The following is a 21,296-nucleotide window of genomic DNA, read 5'->3' on the forward strand; positions in this document are numbered from 1 at the left end:
GACAGAAGTCATGTTGCTAATATTGTTAAATAAGAGTGTCATAATTCATGGTTAGGTAAATTAGAAATAGCCAGAAATAGCCGATGGTTGGTTACTCTTAGAAAATGTAAAAAGATGGTAGACTAAGTTCAGTTTTTCCTTTATGGATTGTTAATAGTGAGAACCAATTTAATTAAGCTTGAAGTATGGTGTTATTCTTAATAATAGGGCTCTTTTTTTCCTTTTATTTTTTCTCCCTTCTGTGGAGTCTGGAGTCTCTTTGGTCCTTCCATTTACCATTTTTTAGTTAGTGTTCTTTGGTCGNCAAAGACCATGACAAGTGCCATTAGAAATGTGGTAATAAACATAACAGACATGCAAGCAAGGCCTGCCAAACAGAAGCTCCAGCATAAGAAAAAATCATATAGATGAAGTTGTCACAAAATAAGAAACACAAATGGGAACATAAATGGACTTTGAGGCACAAAAAACTGGGGGCCAGAAGTCATCACAGAAGGCAGTTTCCTGGTTAAATTGTTTAAAGCAAAAACAAGGTAGGGTATTTTCTTTCCCCCCTACACTTTGAAAATGCTCAACTAGCATTTAAACTTTGCAATTCTTTTCTTTGCTTTTGCTTCTCATAGAACAAGGTGTCCTCCTCATCCCCACACCACAATCACAAGTAAAAGAAAAAAGAGAGAGAGAGAGAAGGAAAAATCTCTTCCTCATCTTCTTGATTTTGGTAGTGTTGGACTTGGAGGCATGAGGGTGGGAGAGGGTTAGATCCCCAACTTTCTCCCAGCTCACAATAAATGAAAGAGGAGCATATCAATCAAAAAATACTTATGCTAAGAGAACAGCATACAGGACCAAAACACACAGTAAACATATGCATGTATGTCCATAATTGATAAGCACATGTATGTCAGTCCCAAAAAGCAAAGCAGATTTTCAGAAAAATAATATCTATAAGCCAATAGTCTAAGAAGCACAGATACAGTTACGGACACGCGACACAAGCAAGGCATACACATGATTTCTCGAAAAAGTAGAACTCGGACACATTGGTGACACATCAGATCACATTTTTTAAGTTATTATATTATATATTATCTCTTCATTTTAATATTTTTGTGTTTATTTTTCAATGAAATTAAATACTTTTTAGCATTAATCATTGAAGCTGATATCTTTTGAATTAGAGAATCAGATATTTTTTATATCAACATTGGTTAAGCAACATTTTACTACTGCTAGAAGAAAGAAAAATGCTTATAGTAGAATCATAACAAATTTGACATGAAGTTCATAGAATTTCTCAACTTTTTTACACAAATGTTTTAATAATTAAAAACTTACCTAACTTTATTTTCCAAAAATTAAAATATGGGACGTTTTGTGTCGTTGATGCGCCAAGGTCATGCTCCTCTTGTGGTAGAGATATAAAGAATATGAAAGTGAGTAAGGCACGTTCCCATGGCAGTTTTCGGAAGCGTCCTTTGACTGTCGAAAATTTAAAGAATGTAATAAAATAAACATGCCACTAGGCATGTTTGATATAGATTTTGGTTTTGTGAAGTATTTTTAGCCTTCAGGTGAGGGATATTTTCGTAATTTTTAGAAATCTACATATGTCTAAAATTGTTTCTTTAGGTAATCATTAAGTATTGTCTTTCTTACTATCAGGCCATCACTATTAAGTTACTTAGGTAATTTATTAGGTTTCCAAATCAGAATTTGGAATCCTAAAAGATTTAGGAATTCACTGTGCCTATTTAAAGCATTCTAGGCTTCCAATCTACAATCAGGGAGAAGTATTTGTAGAAATTCTAGTTTTGTATTAAGTTGTTTGATGCAATTCAAATCCTTGAGGTGATACCAAGGGATGTAGGGGTACCTTATGAATTCTTCCTTCAATTTCTAGGAAGTTCAGCCCGTGAAAAAATACTTTTGATTCTCATCATCTCAAATCATCAAGTTCAACAAATTTCCTTTAAGAAAAATTCTAGCTCATTAAAGATCTCACAAACTTTAATAGTCCTAAATGTCTTAGACCATGGATGCTCAAAGCATATTAATCCTTGCACACGACGTGTTAGAAAGTAGGATTTGAGGAAAATAAGCATCTAGTCGATGATAACAGAAATATCAATGCGAAGTTAAAGATATGATTCAGCATATCAGTTTGCTCTCTCTTTCAGCTACTGCACAGTGAATTATCAAGACACTCTCATCTATATCGCTGCTCATCATGAAACCTTATCCTAAAAATCTTTCAACAATGTTGATATCACTTAGCGCTGTGTAAGAAAGTTCTACTATAGTTATGAATGCAGGAATAATACATGTAGATTTCATTAAATTTGTTATGTTCTGAAATATTGTCATAAGCAGCACAGAAGCATAATATAACCAATGGTCTCAAAGAAAGTTATGAAACAAAGATGGAAGTTACAACTTGATATTATTGGCTTACCATATGCATTCCCTATCATAGTTGTGTCCTGGAAACCAACAGCGATAGCAAGAGTAAGAATCATGAGGATCCAGTTGATCTCTGGTATATAGATCTGCCCATAGATATGTTTTGATGTGTGAACAACCTTAACCCGTGGAAAGCAACCAAGAGCATGGCATTGCTTAACAATAGAGAAGGTAGCGCTGATAATAGCCTGACTGCCAACGATGGCTGCAAGGGTGGCAATAACAAAGACAGGCCAAAATACACTACCTGCAGGACAGTGAAATATTTCCAGTAGAATATAACTAATTTTGATTCCATGAAAAATATAATATCTATAAGTATAGCAACAAAACTAACCAGGTATTGAGTCATAGAAACTGTTTGGAATTGAAGAAATATTTTCTGACAGATAAGCAGCCTGGCCCATATATTGCACTACCAAACAAGGATATACGACAAATGCAAATGCAAGCTGCATATCAGAAAATATGCAGATTATGATAGAGCTCATGTGTCACTGGTAATTCATATAATATAATGTGAAATGATAATCAAATAGTAGATGCGTAACTGATCCAGCCAACTGCAATAGTAAACAATTTTTTCCTCCCATAGGCTCCCCATAGTAATTTAGAATCTAATGTCTAGTAGGAAAAGGAATATATGATAAATCCGTTAACCCAAAGTAAAACTAAACTGTTGAATTCTTGTTAATCACATTCTCAACTCGATGTTTGCTATGGATATATTGGGATGGACTTACCCTTATTGAGGAGGCAGTGAAATGGCCAAGATCAGCGAACATGGCCTCAGTTCCTGTAATCACAGAAACTGTAGCTATTAGTAAAAAACTTGAGGTTTCTCATTTCATCGATATAACTACTACAAGAAAGACCAAGTCTTAACCCTGTACATTTTACTTACCTGTTATAGAAAGAAGAACCCCGCCAAGTGAAATCCATCCATCTTTGCCAGTTTCACTAAAGAATTTAATGATATAATGCGGAGAAAGGCCAAAGACGATCTTTGGATTCCAGTGTATAGTATTATACAGGCCAATGGCAAAAATTGATATCAACCATAGAATAACGACTGGTGCAAACAAGAAAGCAACCTTATGGGTACCAAAATGCTGCAGAGCAAATAGGCCAATCAATATGACGCAAGCAAGCAGTAGGACCTCACCTACAGATGGAAGATTGTTTTGATGATCAGAAGTATAATTTAATTCAGTGGAGTGCAATCCTGTGATGGTATAAAAGCAACTGCAACTCAGTTCAAATAATAATTAACGAAATACAGAGAACTATGCATACCCTGATTCAACCTTTTCTCGGCAGCTTGAAGCCCTGATATTGATGACAGAACTGCAATGAAAAAATGATGCCAATTGAAAACAGCTCTAGTACAAATGCTCAAAAATTGAGATCACTCAGAAAAGCAAGTATATAGATGAGAACTAAAAATCAGAAGGATCAGAGATAGAAACAAACATGCAACTTAGGATTACATGACCTACAGTTCAATTTTTGCTTGTGTTTTGGAAAATAAATAATCAAAGTTGAAGTACGCAAAAATATTCAGTCATATTTGCAATAAATGTTGTGGTTTAGGTACAGTGGATTATAATCTCAATCATGGGGCATTTAACCAGATTTTTCACCTTAGATATTATTGGTGATGAAAGTTGAATGCCAGACAAATGAATGGTCTTGCTAATTTATAAATAACATAGAGACCAGAAAATGTTAAAATAAAAGTCATTAACTGAAATGTTACGCACGCTAAAATAAAAGTGCCATAAAGTGAAATATTTGAATTTCAGAAGGTAAAAATCGGGTGAAATAATTCTGCAAGATAGTAGTCTTATAATACCACGATGAAAATTAGTCAATAACAGGCATATTTGTCTTTTATCTAATACTACTTCAAAGACATCAATAATTAGCATTATCATACCTGAAATTGCTGGAGTGATTACACCATCACCTATTACCATGCCAGCCCCCAATAAAACTACAAGAAGTAGAAATATCCTAGACTTTTTGTGCTTTTCTAGAAACCTCTTCAGTGTTAAAGATGATGAAGACTGTCCTGAGGGACCGCATTTGTAAGCTGAGAGCTCTTCATCTGCTGCTTGTTGATTGGGAAGTAAACTGAGTTTTGCATGTCTACAAAGCAGGGAGTAAAGAGAAAATGTTCCACCTGCATTGATTAAAATATAGTTGGTCTGATGTTATCAGAAGCTACGGGGTAATCAGTTAATATTTAAAAGTACAGCGCGCTTAGAATACCTTCACCATTGTCATCAGCACTCAGTACAAGAAATACATATTTGAGCAAAGGAATCAGTGTTAGAGTCCAGAAAATCAATGAAAATGCACCAAATATTGCATCAGGATTTTGATGGTTTTGCAACTTCCCAATGAATATACTTTTATAAACATAGAGAGGTGATGTGCTCAAATCTCCATATACCACACCAAAGCTCTGGTATGCTAGTAGTAAGGTGCTGGAAAGATTCACCAAAGAAAACTGCAATTAAATACATAATCGGATCAGTTCTCAGTTTGAGGTATCAGCACAAACTCAAAAACTGATGTTATTCTTTTTATTTATTCCCTTATGTTGTTCTTTATAACTTTCATATTTCCCTTTTCATTTTGTGTGTTGGGGGTGGGGTGGGGGGGGGATATTTATACTGGCGATTCTATAATATTTAGCAGCACTGTGGCTCAGAAATAGCTAAATAATTTGGAAAACCAAGAGGTTAAATTAATTGGTTACAATATTAGAGAATAAGCAAATGAAATAAGGTAAAAAAGCCCCCACTTGTGCACGTTCAACAGTCAATTGAGTACTGTATGCCTAATTATGATTAGTAACAGATTGCTTCCGAAACGTTAATGCTTAAGTATTCTTGAATGGTGTTGGACAAGTAAAGAATTTTTGCACCTCTCTTGACTAAGCATTGAAGGCCTCATGGCCCAACTCACAAAATTTGCAAACACCATGCGCTGTTTCATTTCAGCTTTTAAACCTGGGGTTGCGCTTATTTTGCTTAGAAAATATCCATACCCTTGAAGGAACTAAATGGAGTAATTTCATACCTTTGTGGTTAACCTTCCTTTTCTCCTGGCTACCTGGAACTGTTCGGTTTGCCCATCTTGTCTTCTTGGGTGCATTGATTCTTGACCCCCACCCACTGAACTTGGAGGTGGTTGGTCATTGCCGTGTTCCTCAAGATCAATATCAATTGGATTCATCAATTTACCTGTCCAATTTTGTTGAATAATGGATTACACCCCTAAAACAATAATTTGGCACAAAAACAACTAAGAAGCAATTCCAAAATCTCCTGGATTATTAAGGAGTTTTAGCATATTTCAGTACTGATCATCAATATTCAGTTAAAAAAAATAAATAGCGAAAGGATAACAGATCATATTAGTCATTTCAACCATTTACAACCCTAAAGAAGAGATCATAAACAGGAAAGAACATGCTGGTGCTACTTTTGTGGCTAAACTGGATACACAAGCAGCAGCTCAACAAACGCTTGTTTTATCAATATTAGTCAATAAATTTCATATCTGAATAGGGTTTAATAAAGCTTGTCAACTTTTCAAATCAAGAAATTTGATTAATTTACCATCAATATACTATAAGTTCTTAGTTCCAAGTAACCTAACAGACCAGAAAGCAAAACCTGCAACTGAATACCCATTTTTTATCACAACAAAAATCATACAATCAATTTCGCAGCTTTCATAATCATTAATTCATCTGGAAAATATCCAACCTTTAATCAAAAATAAATTCCAAGAAACTCCAGTAAAAAATAAAAATTGAGTTAGCTTACCTTCACTGACCTCTGTGAAATTTATATCAAATTAGAGTCTTTGATAATGGAAGTAACAAAACCCGGAATTAATTCGAGATATGTATACATAAATTTATACGCGTTAAATTCGTGTGTGGCGTGGCACCATTTAGCAATAGAACTGATAGGAGTGATAGTGAAATTCAGTAAATTGATTAGACCAAACCTTGATTGCGACGTGATTTTATTTGTCAATTTTCCTAATCATCGTCTGTGTGTCAGATTAATCAAATCTTTAACTTTAAACTGAACTTCTAAAGCATACGTTTGGCCAATTAAAATTATAATTCACTTCCGTCTCTTTTCTCATTAACAACACAATCTCTAATAAAATAATGTTATAAATAATATTAATTTTTTTTCTTTTTAACCACAAATTTTTTTAAACAAAACACTATTTTGATCATTAAAATTTCAAATAATAAGGGCCACACGAACATTATTGTTTGTTAAACGGAGACCTAGTATATTATTTAAATTACTTGATTTTTAATTTTTTGTTAACTTCCAAATGGTAAAAAATTATATTATAATGGAGTTGTTGGCTCTTCAGTAAATCAAAGCGCCTCAATATTCCTATCAAGTAAGAAGCACACAGTTTTTTTACTGAAATTTTAACAGATCATCAGGAAGAGTGAATTGAACTTGGTACCTTTGAATAATACTATTTGTACATAAGGAGTTATATAACTGTTTTTATATAGATGAGCTGTCTTGAAGAAATTCTAATCAAATAATATTTCATCACATCATATGTATATAAACCTTATGTACATGTAGTACAACTTGGTACCTTTTGTACTAAGTATCTCGTTTCTCAAATGTAATTGTTTAACGGACGAACAATGTCCAGATTGGTGCCAGGGAAGAGAGAGGCCTATGCATTCCTGTTGGAATAGGAGAAGGTTCACACATAAGAAAAGCTATAATTGACAAGAATGCAAGGATTGGCCAAAATGTTCTGGTACGTGCAATAGTTCAATCACAATTTTCGTTCTTAAAATATCAATTTGTTATTTCGTAAAGGTAAAAATGTTGAAATTAGACTCACTTTAATTCATGTTATGCAGATCATAAACAGGGATAATGTGCAGGAAGCAAACAATGAAGAAAGTGGATATATCATCACAGGAGGGATAGTTATAATATTAAGGAGTGCAGTGATTCAAGATGGGAGTATCATCTGAAAAATTCTTAGTACATTGTTTGGTTAATAGGAATACACAAGCAATCCAATGTACGATTCTTTTTTAAAATAAGGAAATAAAATTGTTGAATCAATAAATACACTCCGGGAACCTCGCCATCTGCTTGCGCTTGTAAATGGAATGTGAAGTATAAGAAATGCTCGCTCCAAATATAGGCGAGCCATTTCCCTTCCAAGTTGGCTAAAAATCGTTGTTAAGGACACGTGAGCAAGTGTTCAAAGTATGATTTCACGTAATCAATAAGAGAAAGACGTGTGAGATAATGAATAAATCGTGATATTATAACAAAGTGAATTAAGCTCCAGTGACAGAAAATGGTTGAAAGAGACACTGACCACCTCTCACATGCCCGAGGGCCCACCTGAATTCAAAATTCAGAAAAAAGAAAAAAAAGTGGGCCCCATATTTTGTGTGTGTAGGTCAACTTGTATTTCAACCATTTTTTTTGTCACTGCAGTGTCTTCCTAACAAAATCAATTGCAGTTGAAAGCTAGCTAATAAGAGGTGACCATTTGTCAAATTTCTCTAAATGGCCAAATTGCTCCAAAACTTTAAGAGAAATCCATAATACCCCACCTAAGAGAAGGAAACCGTGCACAATTCAAATATCTCCATTTCAAATAGTAATTTCTTCTCTTCCTCTAGTTTGAGCATCAAAATCAGTGAGTTTAGGAAGCGAAAATTCTAGCTAGGTAAGAGAAATTTGTTGATCCAATTTTTATCGTCAACAAAAATTACCGTTTTTAAAATTAATCGTAAATAAATCTTACCATCCTCTTACGCATTTGAACAGTAGTCAACCTTCTTTACACATCATATAAAAGTGAAAGAGAGAGAACTAATATAACTTGATGAGAAAATACATGACTTGATGAGCGGGGAGTTCTGCTAAGGCTTGGCCAGTCAAATGTTACTGGAAATTTGGACGTTCGACGCCACCTGTAGCTTCTCAAATTGTCTCGCAATGAAAAACAAAAAGATTTCTGAGAAGAAAAGCAGTTCAAGCTCGAACCAAATTTCTATATTCGGACTTAATTTGCACATGATGTGATAAAAGGAATAGTAACCTTCAAGTAGCGACTTTAAAATAAGAGCTCTCTATATACATACATATACACAAGAAGCGCAACAGAAAAACCTATAACAGCTTCTTGGTTACTTGCACGGCTAGAACCTACTCAAAATCATAAGCTTATCAGCTTGTACAAAAGATCAATTCGCAGTGCACCCTGATAGAGTTTCTCAACATGGAAAAGTAACCTCTACACATAATATATCATCCCTACTTCGATAAGACTAATGTGAGGAATATGAAGTGCCACAGCCGGACCTCGGCAATTCTTTCGGAGGAATGAATAACCAATATCAATGACAAGCTTTTTCAAGAAAGAGGAAGACCGTCTTGCTTTCACATATGAGTGCCCCATTATATATGCAACACCCGCCTCCTTTGCCTGGATCAAGTCCAATAGTTCTTCCCTTACAGAGGGATCCATTCCAGGGCTCTGGCGCAACTGGAACCTCACTTGACGCCCCCTCTGTGGGTTCTCATCCTCATAAGCCGATCTTAAGCTTTGTAGGGTTAATGATTTGCTGCTCTGGATGGAATTGCTCGTACCAAAATCATCATGCTCAGATACTATTAAACTTGAGCTGGATTGAATAGTTCTGGTGCTTATGACTGCCATCCTCCCATCATATGATGCAGTTTCGGAGCCTGAGGACTGAGGTTCTACAGCTTCCAATTGGATAAACTCGGCTAAACTTTGAATGAGTTGGTTCTCAAAATTCCCATCATCTCGCTGTATGTCCTTATACCCATACCGCACAATGCACCGATACATGCGATAGGGTCTGGGGCATACACGGCCAATGAGGAAGCGCTCCTCAGGTGAGACATAGGGCACCGGAACATATTTTACACAAACAAACACCAAAACATTGTGAAAAGCAGGAAGATTTGTTACGAAGTGTGAGAATATAGCTGGTACTCCTGTTGCCAATTCTGAGTATATGAGACCTATACCAGGCACACGAACAATACCAAGGCTAGGGCCCAGACCAAGGAGCCATTTTAGTGGAACTTTATTGTGCAGATCAAAATTGTACTTCCTGCAAGTTCCATAGTGCCAGACAAACATGACAAACATAAAGATCATGGATAGCACAAGTGATACCCATCCTCCCTGAGGAACTTTTATGAATGCAGCTGATAGGTAAACGGCTTCAATGAACCAAAAGAAAAGGAGGAATGCAGCAGCAAGTACAACACTTCTTTGCCAGACAAAGACCATGACAAGTGCCATTAGAAATGTGGTAATAAACATAACAGACATGCAAGCAAGGCCTGCCAAACAGAAGCTCCAGTATAAGAAAAAATCATATAGATGAAGTTGTCACAAAATAAGAAACACAAATGGGAACATAAATGGACTTTGAGGCACAAAAAACTGGTGGCCAGAAGTCATCACAGAAGGCAGTTTCCTGGTTAAATTGTTTAAAGCAAAAACAAGGTAGGGTATTTTCTTTCCCCCCTACACTTTGAAAATGCTCAACTAGCATTTAAACTTTGCAATTCTTTTCTTTGCTTTTGCTTCTCATAGAACAAGGTGTCCTCCTCATCCCCACACCACAATCACAAGTAAAAGAAAAAAGAGAGAGAGAGAGAAGGAAAAATCTCTTCCTCATCTTCTTGATTTTGGTAGTGTTGGACTTGGAGGCATGAGGGTGGGAGAGGGTTAGATCCCCAACTTTCTCCCAGCTCACAATAAATGAAAGAGGAGCATATCAATCAAAAAATACTTATGCTAAGAGAACAGCATACAGGACCAAAATACACAGTAAACATATGCATGTATGTCCATAATTGATAAGCACATGTATGTCAGTCCCAAAAAGCAAAGCAGATTTTCAGAAAAATAATATCTATAAGCCAATAGTCTAAGAAGCACAGATACAATTACGGACACGCGACACAAGCAAGGCATACACATGATTTCTCGAAAAAGTAGAACTCGGACACATTGGTGACACATCAGATCACATTTTTTAAGTTATTATATTATATATTATCTCTTCATTTTAATATTTTTGTGTTTATTTTTCAATGAAATTAAATACTTTTTAGCATTAATCATTGAAGCAGATATCTTTTGAATTAGAGAATCAGATATTTTTTATATCAACATTGGTTAAGCAACATTTTACTACTGCTAGAAGAAAGAAAAATGCTTATAGTAGAATCATAACAAATTTGACATGAAGTTCATAGAATTTTTCAACTTTTTTACACAAATGTTTTAATAATTAAAAACTTACCTAACTTTATTTTCCAAAAATTAAAATATGGGACGATTTGTGTCGTTGATGCGCCAAGGTCAAGCTCCTCTTGTGGTAGAGATATAAAGAATATGAAAGTGAGTAAGGCACGTTCCCATGGCAGTTTTTGGAAGCGTCCTTTGACTGTCGAACATTTAAAGAATGTAATAAAATAAACATGCCACTAGGCATGTTTGATATAGATTTTGGTTTTGTGAAGTATTTTTAGCCTTCAGGTGAGGGATATTTTCGTAATTTTTAGAAATCTACATATGTCTAAAATTGTTTCTTTAGGTAATCATTAAGTATTGTCTTTCTTACTATCAGGCCATCACTATTAAGTTACTTAGGTAATTTATTAGGTTTCCAAATCAGAATTTGGAATCCTAAAAGATTTAGGAATTCACTGTGCCTATTTAAAGCATTCTAGGCTTCCAATCTACAATCAGGGAGAAGTATTTGTAGAAATTCTAGTTTTGTATTAAGTTGTTTGATGCAATTCAAATCCTTGAGGTGATACCAAGGGATGTAGGGGTACCTTATGAATTCTTCCTTCAATTTCTAGGAAGTTCAGCCCGTGAAAAAATACTTTTGATTCTCATCATCTCAAATCATCAAGTTCAACAAATTTCCTTTAAGAAAAATTCTAGCTCATTAAAGATCTCACAAACTTTAATAGTCCTAAATGTCATAGACAATGGATGCTCAAAGCATATTAATCCTTGCACACGACGTGTTAGAAAGTAGGATTAGAGGAAAATAAGCATCTAGTTGATGATAACAGAAATATCAATGCGAAGTTAAAGATATGATTCAGCATATCAGTTTGCTCTCTCTTTCAGCTACTGCACAGTGAATTATCAAGACACTCTCATCTATATCGCTGCTCATCATGAAACCTTATCCTAAAAATCTTTCAACAATGTTGATATCACTTAGCGCTGTGTAAGAAAGTTCTACTATAGTTATGAATGCAGGAATAATACATGTAGATTTCATTAAATTTGTTATGTTCTGAAATATTGTCATAAGCAGCACAGAAGCATAATATAACCAATGGTCTCAAAGAAAGTTATGAAACAAAGATGGAAGTTACAACTTGATATTATTGGCTTACCATATGCATTCCCTATCATAGTTGTGTCCTGGAAACCAACAGCGATAGCAAGAGTAAGAATCATGAGGATCCAGTTGATCTCTGGTATATAGATCTGCCCATAGATATGTTTTGATGTGTGAACAACCTTAACCCGTGGAAAGCAACCAAGAGCATGGCATTGCTTAACAATAGAGAAGGTAGCGCTAATAATAGCCTGACTGCCAACGATGGCTGCAAGGGTGGCAATAACAAAGACAGGCCAAAATACACTACCTGCAGGACAGTGAAATATTTCCAGTAGAATATAACTAATTTTGATTCCATGAAAAATATAATATCTATAAGTATAGCAATAAAACTAACCAGGTATTGAGTCATAGAAACTGTTTGGAATTGAAGAAATATTTTCTGACAGATAAGCAGCCTGGCCCATATATTGCACTACCAAACAAGGATATACGACAAATGCAAATGCAAGCTGCATATCAGAAAATATGCAGATTATGATAGAGCTCATGTGTCACTGGTAATTCATATAATATAATGTGAAATGATAATCAAATAGTAGATGCGTAACTGATCCAGCCAACTGCAATAGTAAACAATTTTTTCCTCCCATAGGCTCCCCATAGTAATTTAGAATCTAATGTCTAGTAGGAAAAGGAATATATGATAAATCCGTTAACCCAAAGTAAAACTAAACTGTTGAATTCTTGTTAATCACATTCTCAACTCGATGTTTGCTATGGATATATTGGGATGGACTTACCCTTATTGAGGAGGCAGTGAAATGGCCAAGATCAGCGAACATGGCCTCAGTTCCTGTAATCACAGAAACTGTAGCTATTAGTAAAAAACTTGAGGTTTCTCATTTCATCGATATAACTACTACAAGAAAGACCAAGTCTTAACCCTGTACATTTTACTTACCTGTTATAGAAAGAAGAACCCCGCCAAGTGAAATCCATCCATCTTTGCCAGTTTCACTAAAGAATTTAATGATATAATGCGGAGAAAGGCCAAAGACGATCTTTGGATTCCAGTGTATAGTATTATACAGGCCAATGGCAAAAATTGATATCAACCATAGAATAACGACTGGTGCAAACAAGAAAGCAACCTTATGGGTACCAAAATGCTGCAGAGCAAATAGGCCAATCAATATGACGCAAGCAAGCAGTAGGACCTCACCTACAGATGGAAGATTGTTTTGATGATCAGAAGTATAATTTAATTCAGTGGAGTGCAATCCTGTGATGGTATAAAAGCAACTGCAACTCAGTTCAAATAATAATTAACGAAATACAGAGAACTATGCATACCCTGATTCAACCTTTTCTCGGCAGCTTGAAGCCCTGATATTGATGACAGAACTGCAATGAAAAAATGATGCCAATTGAAAACAGCTCTAGTACAAATGCTCAAAAATTGAGATCACTCAGAAAAGCAAGTATATAGATGAGAACTAAAAATCAGAAGGATCAGAGATAGAAACAAACATGCAACTTAGGATTACATGACCTACAGTTCAATTTTTGCTTGTGTTTTGGAAAATAAATAATCAAAGTTGAAGTACGCAAAAATATTCAGTCATATTTGCAATAAATGTTGTGGTTTAGGTACAGTGGATTATAATCTCAATCATGGGGCATTTAACCAGATTTTTCACCTTAGATATTATTGGTGATGAAAGTTGAATGCCAGACAAATGAATGGTCTTGCTAATTTATAAATAACATAGAGACCAGAAAATGTTAAAATAAAAGTCATTAACTGAAATGTTACGCACGCTAAAATAAAAGTGCCATAAAGTGAAATATTTGAATTTCAGAAGGTAAAAATCGGGTGAAATAATTCTGCAAGATAGTAGTCTTATAATACCACGATGAAAATTAGTCAATAACAGGCATATTTGTCTTTTATCTAATACTACTTCAAAGACATCAATAATTAGCATTATCATACCTGAAATTGCTGGAGTGATTACACCATCACCTATTACCATGCCAGCCCCCAATAAAACTACAAGAAGTAGAAATATCCTAGACTTTTTGTGCTTTTCTAGAAACCTCTTCAGTGTTAAAGATGATGAAGACTGTCCTGAGGGACCGCATTTGTAAGCTGAGAGCTCTTCATCTGCTGCTTGTTGATTGGGAAGTAAACTGAGTTTTGCATGTCTACAAAGCAGGGAGTAAAGAGAAAATGTTCCACCTGCATTGATTAAAATATAGTTGGTCTGATGTTATCAGAAGCTACGGGGTAATCAGTTAATATTTAAAAGTACAGCGCGCTTAGAATACCTTCACCATTGTCATCAGCACTCAGTACAAGAAATACATATTTGAGCAAAGGAATCAGTGTTAGAGTCCAGAAAATCAATGAAAATGCACCAAATATTGCATCAGGATTTTGATGGTTTTGCAACTTCCCAATGAATATACTTTTATAAACATAGAGAGGTGATGTGCTCAAATCTCCATATACCACACCAAAGCTCTGGTATGCTAGTAGTAAGGTGCTGGAAAGATTCACCAAAGAAAACTGCAATTAAATACATAATCGGATCAGTTCTCAGTTTGAGGTATCAGCACAAACTCAAAAACTGATGTTATTCTTTTTATTTATTCCCTTATGTTGTTCTTTATAACTTTCATATTTCCCTTTTCATTTTGTGTGTTGGGGGTGGGGTGGGGGGGGGATATTTATACTGGCGATTCTATAATATTTAGCAGCACTGTGGCTCAGAAATAGCTAAATAATTTGGAAAACCAAGAGGTTAAATTAATTGGTTACAATATTAGAGAATAAGCAAATGAAATAAGGTAAAAAAGCCCCCACTTGTGCACGTTCAACAGTCAATTGAGTACTGTATGCCTAATTATGATTAGTAACAGATTGCTTCCGAAACGTTAATGCTTAAGTATTCTTGAATGGTGTTGGACAAGTAAAGAATTTTTGCACCTCTCTTGACTAAGCATTGAAGGCCTCATGGCCCAACTCACAAAATTTGCAAACACCATGCGCTGTTTCATTTCAGCTTTTAAACCTGGGGTTGCGCTTATTTTGCTTAGAAAATATCCATACCCTTGAAGGAACTAAATGGAGTAATTTCATACCTTTGTGGTTAACCTTCCTTTTCTCCTGGCTACCTGGAACTGTTCGGTTTGCCCATCTTGTCTTCTTGGGTGCATTGATTCTTGACCCCCACCCACTGAACTTGGAGGTGGTTGGTCATTGCCGTGTTCCTCAAGATCAATATCAATTGGATTCATCAATTTACCTGTCCAATTTTGTTGAATAATGGATTACACCCCTAAAACAATAATTTGGCACAAAAACAACTAAGTAGCAATTCCAAAATCTCCTGGATTATTAAGGAGTTTTAGCATATTTCAGTACTGATCATCAATATTCAGTTAAAAAAAATAAATAGCGAAAGTATAACAGATCATATTAGTCATTTCAACCATTTACAACCCTCAAGAAGAGATCATAAACAGGAAAGAACATGCTGGTGCTACTTTTGTGGCTAAACTGGATACACAAGCAGCAGCTCAACAAACGCTTGTTTTATCAATATTAGTCAATAAATTTCATATCTGAATAGGGTTTAATAAAGCTTGTCAACTTTTCAAATCAAGAAATTTGATTAATTTACCATCAATATACTATAAGTTCTTAGTTCCAAGTAACCTAACAGACCAGAAAGCAAAACCTGCAACTGAATACCCATTTTTTATCACAACAAAAATCATACAATCAATTTCGCAGCTTTCATAATCATTAATTCATCTGGAAAATATCCAACCTTTAATCAAAAATAAATTCCAAGAAACTCCAGTAAAAAATAAAAATTGAGTTAGCTTACCTTCACTGACCTCTGTGAAATTTATATCAAATTAGAGTCTTTGATAATGGAAGTAACAAAACCCGGAATTAATTCGAGATATGTATACATAAATTTATACGCGTTAAATTCGTGTGTGGCGTGGCACCATTTAGCAATAGAACTGATAGGAGTGATAGTGAAATTCAGTAAATTGATTAGACCAAACCTTGATTGCGACGTGATTTTATTTGTCAATTTTTCTAATCATCGTCTGTGTGTCAGATTAATCAAATCTTTAACTTTAAACTGAACTTCTAAAGCAAACGTTTGGCCAATTAAAATTATAATTCACTTTAGCTACTTTTCTCTAATAAAATAATATTATACGTAATATCAAAAAAATTTGTTCCTTTTGACCACAAATTTTTTAAAAAAAAAAAAAATACTATTCTAATCATTAAAATTTCAAATAATAAGGATCAAATGGACATTATTGTTTGTTAAACGGAGACCTAATATATTATTTATATTACTTGATTTTTAATTTTTTGTTAACTTCCAAATGGTAAAAAATTATATTATAATGGAGTTGTTGGCTCTTCAGTAAATCAAAGCGCCTCAATATTTTGGTGGTCGAATTTGACATAATATTTTGATTCTTGATGAAATTGTAGCTCTTCTTTAAAAGGTTGGAGATGTCGCGTGTTATATCATTACTCAGATAAACTCGAGAACTACTTCGATTTTCACACTATTTAGAGGTTTGGTGGGACTTATGCTTAAAAATAAGTTCAAAATTCATAGCTTAAATTTTTTGGTGAAAAGTAAATAAATTTGAATAAAAACCTATTTGAGTATAAATATAAATATTATAAACGTGTTAAGTGACGCGTCTGAGCATTAATTAGTTTATGAATGATCCAGTACTTGTTGGGTTCTTCTGCTTAATTCATTTTTAATTCTATGTCATTGTCTTGGTTGATTTTTAATTTTCGGTACTATAGTCTTGTCTATGCTATGCTCTCGAAGGGTACTGGTAATTATGGATAAAGGAAAAGGAAAAAGTAGGGGTGGACGCGGGTTGATTCGCTTCGATTCTAAAGAAAATCGAACCGAACCAAACTTTTCGGGTATCTAGTAAATGGAACCATCGGGTCCAAATATAAGTATGAAACTGTTTGGGTTCGGTTCAGTTCCATTCGGGTCGGTTCGATTCGGTTCCGTTCGGTTCTGTACTATAATTAAATTTTTTAACATTTATAACAACATTATGTTAATACAATTAATGATACATTCAATGGTTTTGGAATGTCAGATATTAGTAAACTACCTTGTTTAAATAATCGCTACGATCAAAGTTTTGGTCGGCGGAGGTCACAACTTCGATCGGAGGTCACAGTGTCAGTCGACGATTGTGTATGTTTTGGAATATTAGCGAGGCTGCGAAAGTGAGTGCGAGAGTCGAGACAACTTTATGCACTTTAGTGTAAATATTTAGGGTTGTTTAGTGGATTTGATCTTGTTTGGCTAAGAAATGAAACAATAAAATAGGTAATTGGGCCAAAAATTAAAAAATTAGAAATGAAACAAATTATTGGGCAAAAAATTTGGATTTAGAAATTGTTAATTTGTTTAGAAAAAATTAAAATTAAAATAATTTGATTTACTCAATAAAAAAACAAATTAGAAAGATTGGGTTCTTATTCGATTTTTCGATTCTTGGTCTAGAATCGAGAACCGAACCGTACCCGTCGGTTCTCAATTCAGATACCCGTTCGGGTATTTGATTTGATAAGAACCGTCGGGTTCGATTTAATTCGGTTTGAGAGATTTGCCCAGTCCTAGAAAAAAGAAGATAAATTTATATTAACAACTATGACATAGCATTTAGTCATTTACTATTGAGCTGACGTATTTATCTATTTATTTATTTTCATCTAAATTGACTGATAAAAAAAATTAAATGTAGTAAGTCAGCAACCAGCATCATTCAATGCAATCAAGACAATAAACCAAGAAATAAAAACATAGTCTACGTACAATGATTCTATACTGGTCCATGGTTGACACATTTTATAGAACTCGACAAAAGTATTTTATAACTAGTCTATAGATATTTATAAATGCCTCGTTTGCCCCTCATTTTTTGAAAATAAAAATGGATGGAATAGTATTTTTTTTAAATGAGTGGTTAAAAAATAAAGAAAAATTTTCGATTTACGTTTAATATTATTTTATGAAAGATTACGTGGTTAAAAATAAGAAGAAAAAATGAAATGTAATGTAATGGGGGGCCAAACAGGGGCTAAATCAAATCAAAATATTCTTCTCTACTAAGTTCTAATTTATTATGACCCACAAACAATTTAAAAGACCGAATAGGAAACTTCTATGCAACTTCTTAGATAATGACATTTCAATACCTAATAGCCATAAGATATTTCTTCTACTAATTTATTACCACCAATTTTAAGAAGTCAATTAAGACCATCTTGATAGTGAAAAAGTAACTTTTGTAGTACATTTGTCAATTGGACATGTTAGTTTTAAAGTGGACCGTCTCGAGTCACCTTTTGGCCAATTTTAACCTTTTTGATGTGTACTGAGCCGATGATTATCTGGCTTGGCAAGCCCCAAGTTATAATAGCCCTATGGGCGCATTTTTTCTTTTTTTCACTTTCCTTCTTTTTTTTTTGGGTAAAAAATTCAAAACTAAGAGATTAAATATCGTCCATTTCAAAATTAAGAACAAATATTTCAGATTTCAAAAATCAAATATTTATTTAAATTTATTTATGGTTTAATTAATTAAATATATTAATGTTACAGATCTATATAATATGGTTACAAATTTATAATTTAGTTAATCACATACTATTTTTCGATCATAATTCAAAAATTTTATAGATCATAATTTGTTCATCTATTACAAATTAAAAATTTATAAGTCACAATTTATTTATTAGTCACAAATCACAAATATTATAACTAACAACTTATTATACAGTAACAAATTATCAAATTATCGATCATAAATTAACAATTTTTTAGGTCACATATTATTTTTTGGTCAAACTTTATCCTTTTTTTTTCATTGCTCACAGATTAACCAATTTGATAGTCACAGTCTACTAAATAATTTGTGGCCACTGTCAATATGTGCGACCTCCATCTCACCATTGTTTCCAACACTACCACCAATACTGTCATTGCTAGAACCATCACCACTACCTCAAACAAATCAACTCCTCGTAAAAAACACCACCACATCGCCACCCACAACCACCACACAATATAGAAATGCAAAAACCAACAAAAATAATGTTATAGCACAATCAGGCTTAGACTTCACAACAACTGTAACGCCGCGCTACTACCTCCGTCAACTCACTCGACTAATATCAGTCCCTCGCCAACGCAACCAATATCACAACCACTACCAACCAAATACCAAAAATCAGAGAAGGGATAAAGACAATCGAATTGTCGTCAAGCACCACAGTTGCTAGAGCTACCCACCACCTTACAACAATCGATCACCAGCACCACACACCGCTAGAGCCACCACATGCTGCCAACACCATCGCATCCTTACACAACACTGTAACCACACACAACCACTACTCCCATAGCCCACGGCTCCATACCCGCACAATACCATCGCACCACAGCCCACAGCACTGCACAACCACAATGCACACAACATCGTTTCGCACCGTTACACAACACTGCATTGATCATTGAACAAATCAAAATTAGGGAAAAAAATTAGTGCTTTCCATCGCACCACACAGCATCGCGCCGCCTCATCATCATCACAGTTGAGCGAAGTGGGCGTTTTCCACCGATGGCGGCTTGCGGTGATGGCGTCGAGGTGTCGACAGATAGCGGAGACAGTGAGGAGTGAAAAGTGAGAGGAGACAGTGAGGAGTGAAAAGTGAGAGGAGATGGAAAGAGAAAAGGCTATGGACATATTTACGGTTTGGAAGTAAGGCGGGTTGGATGTGAGGTATGTTAATTAATTTAATTTTTTAATTTTATTATCAATGTTTAGAATTTTAATTATATCTGATTTTTGGAAAATAAAAACTTGTATTCTTAATTATGAATTATGATCTTGAAAACTCTTTAATTCTTGTAATTTTCACTTTTTTTTTTCCTTTCATTTAAATCCACAAACAAAATTTGAATTTGTTAATATTTATGTTTAATTTTTATGAGAATTTCTAAATGGATGAATAGATATGTTGATTTTTTAATTTCCAAATACATGTTCATGAACGTGTGCTTAATCCTAAATTCATCGTTATCTAAATATATAAATTTGTCATTTAATTCCGTGTATGTAGTTGGTTATCTCAAAAGTTATATATGATGTTTATTCGAAGGGTAAAATAACTTTCATATACACTTCCTGTGTTGATATTCTTTCTTTTCTTTATGAAGTCTTTGTGTGCTTAAGAAAGTCAGATCCGACATGCTACTGGAAGTGCATTCTTAGCACCAGTTATTGAATCCTCAAAGTCAGTTCCCAACAGCCTATTACACCAAATTATATGTTCAAAAGAATAAATCGATTTTAGAGAAATCGAATTATAATGCTTCGACTAGCCACTTTGCGGTTAGGTTATTTCTGATTCGAAATGTTTCAACTGACCATTTAAGGTATTTTTATTCCTTTTGTAACTTTTAGACACTTGGATTGAAGGTTTATCTTTGATTTCATTCTAACATCTCTATCGTTATATTTGTTTCAAACCAGCCCCAATATTGATTTACACAAAATATAAAGGAGACAGAATACGAAAGTCTACCTATCCTTGTACTGGTTACAAAAACAAGAATAATACTACTTATATATAATGACTTGTATAATGATTTATATATAGATTGAGTGTCAAAAAGAGAGTGAGAAATCTTTTTTTGTCAAAAAAATTCTGACATAATCATATTTCACCACATTATATGTATGTAAACTATTATACACATGTAGTACACCTAAAAAACAATCCCTATCCACATGGACGGACCCACATGAGGTCATGTGGGGTCAATTGACCCCACAAAAAATTCTTTTTTTAATTTTTTTTTATTTTTTAATCTGTAAATTATTTAAACTTGTTCCCAAACATTTTTTTTAAATATGTAAATTAACCCAAACTTTATCCAATTGCACAAGCCCATTGCCAAGGCCAATTGCCAATTTTCAAAGTGGAAATTACATGGGAATAGGGCTTTGAAGTATACAATGCAAACTTTAGTCAGGAAGGTTTTTTAAGCATTCTTCAGGTATCACATTTTGTTAATTAAATATGATTTTAATATTTAATAATTAATATTAATAATAAAATAGTAATTATTTTAATAATGGTGCATTCTGATATCTGAATTCAATCTTTCAGTATTTCGAAACCGTTTTCTCTCTCATTCTTCCTCCAATGTACCCACAATCTCTGATTACTTCATTCCCACTCCGGCCATTTTTATAACATTTCGACTATTTTTACTACATTTTC

The 21,296-nt window shown here is 34.1% G+C and overlaps 2 protein-coding genes and 1 long non-coding RNA gene across 4 annotated transcripts; 1 reads left to right on the forward strand and 2 right to left on the reverse strand.

Moving 5' to 3' along the window:
- Positions 1-272: 272 nt before the first annotated feature.
- Positions 273-6,516, reverse strand: LOC111404468 (potassium transporter 4-like). The gene is made up of 10 exons (XM_023033270.1): positions 6,493-6,516; positions 5,554-5,717; positions 4,738-4,978; positions 4,403-4,648; positions 3,760-3,810; positions 3,368-3,628; positions 3,207-3,259; positions 2,801-2,915; positions 2,456-2,710; positions 273-367 (listed from the first exon to the last, which is right to left on the reverse strand). The coding sequence occupies exons 2-10, from the start codon at positions 5,707-5,709 to the stop codon at positions 273-275; spliced, it is 1,473 nt and encodes a 490-aa protein (XP_022889038.1). The 5' UTR covers positions 5,710-5,717; positions 6,493-6,516.
- A 617-nt stretch (positions 6,517-7,133) lies between these two features.
- On the forward strand, positions 7,134-7,615 carry LOC111404900. Its single transcript, XR_002704707.1, has 2 exons — positions 7,134-7,290; positions 7,397-7,615. It is a non-coding gene; the product is annotated as an uncharacterized LOC111404900 (long non-coding RNA).
- A 918-nt stretch (positions 7,616-8,533) lies between these two features.
- LOC111403417 (potassium transporter 4-like) lies at positions 8,534-15,973 on the reverse strand. 2 transcript variants are annotated; one of them, XM_023031920.1, is made up of 10 exons: positions 15,830-15,973; positions 15,068-15,231; positions 14,252-14,492; positions 13,917-14,162; positions 13,274-13,324; positions 12,882-13,142; positions 12,721-12,773; positions 12,315-12,429; positions 11,970-12,224; positions 8,534-9,881 (listed from the first exon to the last, which is right to left on the reverse strand). In XM_023031920.1, the coding sequence occupies exons 2-10, from the start codon at positions 15,221-15,223 to the stop codon at positions 8,797-8,799; spliced, it is 2,463 nt and encodes an 820-aa protein (XP_022887688.1). In that variant the 5' UTR covers positions 15,224-15,231; positions 15,830-15,973; the 3' UTR covers positions 8,534-8,796. The 2 variants fall into 2 exon arrangements, with proteins under 2 accessions (XP_022887688.1, XP_022887686.1); XM_023031918.1 differs by having other exon boundaries at positions 15,820-15,973.
- Positions 15,974-21,296: the final 5,323 nt, after the last annotated feature.

Source organism: Olea europaea, chromosome 11 (genome assembly GCF_002742605.1).
Source record: "Olea europaea var. sylvestris chromosome 11, O_europaea_v1, whole genome shotgun sequence".
Lineage (NCBI taxonomy): Eukaryota > Viridiplantae > Streptophyta > Magnoliopsida > Lamiales > Oleaceae > Olea > Olea europaea.

Coding starts and splice junctions, on each gene's coding strand:
- LOC111403417 (XM_023031920.1), bottom strand. CDS start 15,223: ATGAATCCAATTGATATTGATCTTGAGGAACACGGCAATGACCAACCA. Junction 13,325..13,916: donor AATCACTCCAGCAATTTCAG/GTATGATAATGC, acceptor TTTTCATTGCAG/TTCTGTCATCAATATCAGGG. Junction 12,774..12,881: donor GGTTCTTCTTTCTATAACAG/GTAAGTAAAATG, acceptor CTGTGATTACAG/GAACTGAGGCCATGTTCGCT.